Source organism: Leiobunum rupestre, chromosome 10, assembly GCF_980474605.1.
Source record: "Leiobunum rupestre chromosome 10, qqLeiRupe1.1.hap1, whole genome shotgun sequence".
In the NCBI taxonomy this organism is placed as follows: Eukaryota; Metazoa; Arthropoda; class Arachnida; order Opiliones; family Sclerosomatidae; genus Leiobunum; species Leiobunum rupestre.
The window spans coordinates 50,711,856-50,719,815 of NC_143393.1; the positions used below are offsets into that span (position 1 = coordinate 50,711,856).

At 37.6% G+C, this 7,960-nt stretch overlaps 1 protein-coding gene across 1 annotated transcript; it reads right to left on the reverse strand.

The window, feature by feature from the left end:
* Positions 1-440: 440 nt before the first annotated feature.
* On the reverse strand, positions 441-3,370 carry LOC149926162 (uncharacterized). Its single transcript, XM_090161879.1, has 6 exons — positions 3,086-3,370; positions 2,495-3,022; positions 1,826-1,949; positions 1,565-1,758; positions 705-1,080; positions 441-631 (listed from the first exon to the last, which is right to left on the reverse strand). The coding sequence occupies exons 1-6, from the start codon at positions 3,368-3,370 to the stop codon at positions 441-443; spliced, it is 1,698 nt and encodes a 565-aa protein (XP_090018005.1).
* Positions 3,371-7,960: the final 4,590 nt, after the last annotated feature.

Sequence of the window (7,960 nt, forward strand, 5' to 3'; positions counted from 1 at the left end):
TGTTACTTATTTTGGGATTGTACTGAAATTAAAGCTTGATTTCGAAAAACAATTTATTACATTTAATAATGACTACAGTATTAGCAAACCCAAGCTACATTTCAATCAATAATAAACTGATTAGTCGTCTTCTACAATATCTTGTTTTGTTAAAATGGCTTCTATTTGTGGCTGCCTAAATTCTTGATATAGTAAACAGTCCTGAACAGTAGTAATTCCGAGCCTCGCGCGCCTGGCTCTTTGTAGGGAGCCACCTTTTGAAAACATTCTTTCACAGCCCGCCGAAGTGGCGGGGGTAGACAAATGTCGTTTAGCTAACGGAGCTATCGGTCCATATTTTTGGTTGTTTTCTCTCCAATACGCTAATGGGCACGTTAAATCGGGATTGGCTTGCACTTCAGTAATGTAATTATTAATAATTTCTCCTAAAGATCCTGGCTCTAATCTGCGCTTCTTTTTATGCATAAGAGCAAAACAGCTGGATTTCGCTCAGCTGATTCCGTTTCATGGTCCTGGCTAGGTGGAACGAAAAATTCGACAGCGTAGGTTGTTAGCATTTCAACGGCGTCTTTTTTGCTTGGTGTTTTAAAGTGCGGGTAGGTATGCGCCCAAGGTGGAGAGCTGAAGTCTTCTATAAATATAAAAAATGGATACTAGAGACTAACTTCTTGTAAATGAGAATGGTTTCCGGAAACAATAGTTACCTTCAAAAATAAACAATTTTTGTCTCGGGTCCACCATTGCTGGTATCAAATAAAAGGGATCAGATAAGTGGGCAGCGAATCTCGATTCCAAATCTTTCAAAATATTATCGCGGAGTGCAACGAACTTCGTAGTGGTGTTGGCAAAAATATTTTCAAAAACTTCAAGTAATTTCATTACTACGATGGAAATTTGAGGTCCGTCTCCTTGCAAACAATCCGTAGCGACTTTCAGTGGGTTTAATAAATTGTGAATATCTTTAATTTTTGAAAATAATCCTGGTGATGGTGCACTTGTTATTCCATGTTTCGACAATGAATTGTCCTTGGTGTTTATAGCTTCCATTAGGGTCTTTGTAATTGCCGATCTCATTACCGGCTTGGAAAGATAAAACAAGCCGTAAATAAACAAGGATGGTTATTAAAGGATGCGAAATGTTTTTACAAAATCCAATTGTACAAGGCGTTCGACCGACGAAAAATAATTCCTGGGCGGGGATTTGGAGGGATAATGGCGAACGAGAATGTCCAAACATGATTGGTCATGGAATTCCCCTTGCACCACGGGTTGGACAAGCATGTTTTGGCTTTTCATGTCCGCCATGTCCACCATTTTTTAAACCAAAAACCCACTTTGGTTTTATTCTTGCCCTCTACCAAACGCCTGTTACGGTTGGGGATTTGAGGCTAAGGTTTTGTGACAACTAAAAGTAATCCTTGAAACAAGTATTATAACAGCGGATTACTACCAAAAACGTAGTGAAACTTACCTTTAGAAACCGTTCCATTGCGAAACATAAGGAGTTCCAACGTGTTTGCACTGGGCACACTAAATCCAGGCCACCCGACTTCGAACGCAATACCTCAGTCCACCTTGTTGATTTACTGAAAAACATAATGACGCCGTGGACATAATCGCACACTGGCTTCGAAAAGGAATCAATTTTGAGATTGTTTACGACGACTATCTGGAGTGTATGGGCTACACAGCTTAGTCTATTCCACTTGGCTTTAGCAATTGTATCCTGTACAATTATCCAGCTGTTATCATTCCACGCTATATATAAACGATTAATCGAAATTTAAAATTACGTAATTTGCACCAAAGTTTTACAAGTTAATACCATCATCTAATTGGTAGCCGGAATCATCGTCGGACTCTTCGTCTTCCCAAGGTTCGGCATACAGCGCTTGTAAATTGAAAGCTTTTATCATATTACTCGCGTTGTCCGCACAGACTGTGACCATCTATTTTTAGATTAATAAAATCACTGTAGACATAGAGCGAGGCAAGACAAAAATCGTGTTAAATATCCCATTCCGAAATTAGCGCAAAGAGAGTATTAGACCTCGTGTTTACTAGGGTTAACCATGCTTTCAAGATATTTCGGCTCTGCCCAGGGCCGTGCAGAGATATTCTGCAGCCCGGGGCAAACGTCACTCGCGGGCCACCGTTAATAAGGCAATACAAGTCACAAGATGACTTAGGCCTGTGGTGGTGATGTGGGTGTTAGCTTATCAGAGTTATATTTGCACACCCCTCGAGCCTTCAAAGAATTGTCAATCGTTCTCATGCCCCCCCCCCCCTGAGCTTCTTTGATGAGCCCTACAGCTATGGGCCCCCTATAAGTACCTCGTGTGGCCTTTTCGGTAGGGCCCCAGGGATTTTACCCCCCTGCGCTCCCACCCCCTGCACGGTCCTGCTTCTGCCTCTCGCTTTAGAAAGCGGCGGACTGGTTTTTTCGGATCTAGGTTAAATAATGAATTGTAGGTAATACTCCCTTTAAGATTACCTGTGTTGAAGCGATACTTAGATTACTAAGAATGTCCTCAAGTTTGGAAAGAATATTTTCCCCAGTATGTTTCTCTTCGAAATGTACGAAAGCAAGAGTTCGATGTTGAAGCTTAAACATATCGTCAATAAATTGACATTTTACTCCAAGGACAGCTTCCCTCGTTCGGGAGCTCCAAATATCTAATGTTAAGTGTATGTACGGAATATCTCGCAGAGTTTCCTTTAGCATTGGCGTTATATCGTTAGAAACAAAATTTTCTAAATCTCTCCTTACGGATCGACGTGACTGAAGGTTGATATGCGGTAGGAACAAGCACATAAATGCTTTAAAAGCCTTTCCTTCGACAAATCGAAGCGGAAGACCGTCGACAGCGACTAGGTCTACCATACATTGCTTGAAACATAATTGCGGAGCTGAAGTTAAAGACGTCTTTTCAACTTGTTTCAGTGGTAGATCGTGCGATTTAAGAAAACAACTGTTACTTCCCAAGTCACGAGGGTAAAGCGAAACATCTTTGTGTTTTTTCTGAAATGTCCGTACAAGCGTCGTGAATTTATTGAATGTTTAATTAAAGTCAAGTAAACGTACCTGCAAGTGTCTTTCGAAGTTTCCCGCTCCGTCTCCTCTTTTCCTTTCGTTGCATAATTTACAAGTAAGAACTTTATTGGGACCAGGGACATTGGTACCAGTAATTGGCACTGAACCATCGTAGACGTAAAACATATTTAGCTTACGCTTGCCGAAATTCCCGGAGTTAAATTTTTCCGTAAAAGAAGGGCACATAACTAAATCGATATTTTTCACGTCTACTGATTTTAAATTGTTCCCTGAACCTAAACTATCGGCGTCAACGTGGTCGTCTTCGTCTGACATTGTTAAGATCTACTCTAATGTGACCGCGATTCGTAAGTTCTTACGTGCAATGTTCATACTCTTCTGTCTTATTTTTTGTGAAGGAAAAAAACGCTTAAAAACTGATAATTTATAAAGTCCAGATAATATTTGTAAACGATATTTCTGAGCAAATAATGTGTGTATTTTTTAAAACTAACTCAAAACTCGGTTCGTATGAATTTTTCAAAGAATAAAGTCGTCGTTAAAAAAATATTTTTTTAACGTTTGAATCGGTGCCAAAAATACTATTCTCGTAGATAACAACGGTATCTGAGGGCTTCAATATTAATTGAAATATTCACGACGTGAACGCCGTTCATAACTCCTTTCAAATAAATCCATATCAGTAATTTTTAACAAGATAATATGTTTATTTAATATTGTTTGGATTTGAGAACACGGTTTTGTAAATTTTAGTTCATTCGTCGTTCTCCGTTGTATTATCACGGTACGAAGTGGTAACGCAATAATATTAGTAAACTTTCAAATCTCACTCACTCATTTCAATATATTTAGGGGCGAAGTTTCCTCGACCTATGAAATTGTATCTCGCTATCCTATATTTTCTGAAATAATACTGGTCATGGACCGTGATTGAGCTGAAAACGCCCATCTTTGCTTGGGCCTAGCTGATTATTATTATGACATTGTAAATGCATCAAAAACTATATATTACCGTCACTTAACCTTTAATAAGGACGCAGGGGTAAAGTTTGTAGGTAGCCTGGCCATCGTAAATAATAAGCCTAAAATTTATGAAATGTAAACTGGGTATTCAAGGTTATTTTTGGGGTGAAGAAATTAACTAGGGAGTTTTGTTTATTAGTGGCCATCTTGGATATTTCAAGTTTTTAACATAGTCAATACGTTAATGACAGTAAAGATAGTATATCCTGTCGTCCGTTAAGAAGCGTGTTTGGTGTCATCTCACGTAAACATGTGTTGAAAAGGGTGAATTACATAATGCCAAAAGACATTTCAATAACTCGCGTTTCGGCGTGTATAACACGTTTTCCCTATATGGTTCGATCAAAAAGCCGAGTCACGTGATCATCTGATTTACGGTTATTGAAAGGGGTCTTCCTTAAATTAAATTATTATAATCATGCAATGCTGCCATTTTTCGCCACTAGGCTGGTATATATGGATTCGGGTACATGTTTTCAAATATAAGTCACCCCTAATAGGGGTCTCTTTTAAAGATTTTATAGGTTATTAATCTAACATTGTCTTTAAGCACATAATTCGTTTTGTCTTACACAGTGTATTCAAGGGTATTTTTGGGGTGAAGAAATTAACTAGGGAGTTAAAGTTTTTAGTGGCCATCTTGGATATTTCAAGTTATTAACATAGTCAATGCGTTAATGGCGTCTTACATAACGGGGTAAAATTTGTATTACTTGTCGAGCGTGGTCATCGTGAATAATATTTTTAATAAGCCTTAGAAAACTAAGTTCAATGTTAAATTCGTTAACCTCGCAGTTTGAAACAAGTTGTCCCTATATTAAGAATAAGCTTGCTATTATTAACAACGTCTGCAGCTCTGGCCTTATAAATGTTTCACTGTATACAATGTCTTTACGCACATCGTGTACATTTTCTTCAAAAATATTAGTTTACGTATATCCGTAACATATAACCTTTTAGTTTTACCAATCGGACATGTTTTAGTTATTGGACAATGATAGGAAACTATCGTCTTTAATCATATAATAAACTAAGTATTAACTCTTAGGATTAGCCAATACTTTAAGGGCGCGGGGTCAAGACTTTTGTTATTATCTGGATATGTTACTATTGAAACATTAACGATTCTTTATAAATCCGTGTAAATATAATGAACGTATAAGTTCGTGTATACAAATTATATACAGGGTCTTTTTTTTTTGCTCGGAAAAGTGTTTTTTTTCAAAAACTATTTATAGTACCGATTTCAAATTTGGAAGGTCAATTCTCTATACCGGGGGACATCAGTTTGAGAAATTTGAGCGTTTTCGGTAATGATTTTCACCAATTTTGAAAAATTATTTTTCGACCACTAGGTGCGAGATAAAAAATTTCTATTATAAAGTTGTAGGCCGTCATCGAAAACCCTTAAAAATTGTTCACTCGACGAAAAACAACTTATTTATCAGTGAAAATTCGAGCTTGAAAAATTTACAAGTTGGTGAAGCCAAATTACGATTGTTTGAAACGATAATTGAAAAGGGAACAAGTCTAATACAAACGTAGTAGAGTTTTCACACTTGAAAAAATGTACACGTTTGGTTTTTAAATGCAGATATTTTATTCACATAAATTTTTACAAAACATTTTCAATAATATCACCATTGGCTGCAACACAGGTTTGTGCGCGGACAATTAAGTTCTCAAACGCTTTCTCTACCATTTCTGGTGTGACGTCTCGGCAAGCACTGATTATTCGTCTAATGAGTTCCTCCCTAGTTTCAATGGGCGTGGCGTATACCTTTGCTTTAACGAATCCCCAGAGAAAATAATCCAGCGGTGTTAGGTCAGGTGACCTTGCTGGCCAATGCACTGGACCATTTCTCCCTATCCACCTTTCAGGAAACTCGTTGTTGAGGTGCTCAGTTACTTGCCGGGAAAAATGCGGAGGGGCGCCATCTTGCTGAAACCACAACTGACGTCTTTCAGCCAATGGAAGGTCGTCGATTGCGTCACTCAGTTCGTTCTGTAGAAAATGTAAATACCTTTGGCCGTTGAGGTTCGTCGGCAGGAAAAAGGGACCAATCAAACGGTTTCCAACAAGTCCAACCCAAACATTGACCCGTTCAAATTGAACCTGGTGATGATATTCAAAACCCCGATGTGGGTTGATGTCAGACCAAAGATGGCTGTTTTGATGATTAAAGGGCCCATCTCTAGAAAATGACGCTTCGTCGGAGAACAAAACATGGCGCAAAAATTGTCTATCTTCTTGGACAGCATTTAGTAACCAGTTGCTAAATTCATAACGTCTTTGATGGTCTCCGTCAATTAGTCCTTGGTGGAGCGTAGCTCTGTATGGGTGATAGCGATTCTTACGAAGAATTTTCCACACACGATTTGCAGAACAACCCAAATCAGCAGCGGCGTTAGCGCAACTGTGACGAGGATATGCCACAAAGTACGCGAGTACATTGTTCTCGAAGTCTAAATCCGGTTGACCCAATCCGCGAAACCTAGGTTGCAAGTTACCAAATTGATTGAAATGGTGAATTGCTCGTCTTACTGTATTTACAGATGGTGCTCCATTTGGATGTCTTTCTGCGAAGATTTCAGTCACTCTTCTAAGGTTTTGCGCTGCTTCTCCATAGTAAATGGCAACTATCTCGGTACGCTCAGCTACTGAATAACGAGGCATTGTTTGAAATATTATCAAACACTGATAATAATCTCCCAAAGTTTTCCTTTAAATACCCAATGCATGTTTAGGATGGACCTATAGCCTCGTGTTTTTTAAATCCGGTCGTTTTTTTAACCAAAGTTTCAACTGGATTAGGTAATTCGGTTTCAATTATCGTAATTTGGCTTCACCAACTTGTAAATTTTTCAAGCTCGAATTTTCACTGATAAATAAATTGTTTTTCGTCGAGTGAACAATTTTTAAGGGTTTTCGATGACGGCCTACAACTTTATAATAGAAATTTTTTATCTCGCACCTAGTGGTCGAAAAATAATTTTTCAAAATTGGTGAAAAACATTACCGAAAACGCTCAAATTTCTCAAACTGATGTCCCCGGTATAGAGAATTGACCTTCCAAATTTGAAATCGGTACTATAAATAGTTTTTGAAAAAAAACACTTTTCCGAGCAAACAAAAAGACCCTGTATAATGCATTTATAAGTCCCTGTATACAAGTTATAGTATTTTTAACATGCAATGCTAGGCTGGTATCGAATAGAAACCGTTACTTAAACAAGTCGCCCCTATATGAACTTTTAAACGGTTAATGATGACCCACACGCGCCACGATGACTTGCCATATAATGACCGAAAAGGTAGAAACGGTCTTAATAAAAAGGGGCAACATGCTAACCATTTTAAAGATAATACACTTCAAGAATAAAACTCGGACCAAAGAGTCAAAAAGCTATAACTATTATTGAAAACATTAACAGTTACGCTTTGTTATAATTAGAGTATTATAATTCACCCTTTTAACGCATACTATTATTATTTTATCGTCACAAGATTGACTTAGTTAAATATAACATGGTCGTTGGTATTTCATAACGTCATGCTTCATGGAATAATTTACTGGCAGGTGTTTCAATTTTTAAAAAGCGTCGTTTTTACCCGAGAGGTAATGGAAATGGTTGAAGGGAAATATTTAAGTTGCGGAAAGTCGATAAGTATGACCAAAGTCAAAAAGCTATAACTACTATAAACATTAACAGTTACACTTTCTGTTATAATTAGAGTTTACAAATATCTTTAAGTATAATTGTTATGTTATTACCCGTGTTTTTAATGTAAACATCCTATATAAAAATTAATTGCTTGACAAAGTCTTCGGATAATTTAGAGGGGTAGGTGTAAAAAACTGTTACAAATTATTACACATG

Bases quoted from the DNA above. Each gene is read 5' to 3' on its own strand.
- LOC149926162 (XM_090161879.1), bottom strand. From the start codon at position 3,370: ATGTCAGACGAAGACGACCACGTTGACGCCGATAGTTTAGGTTCAGGG. The intron at 3,023-3,085 runs GTACGTTTACTT...CGGACATTTCAG, and splicing joins ACTTCGAAAGACACTTGCAG to AAAAAACACAAAGATGTTTC. The intron at 1,759-1,825 runs GTATTAACTTGT...GTTTATATATAG, and splicing joins CGGCTACCAATTAGATGATG to CGTGGAATGATAACAGCTGG.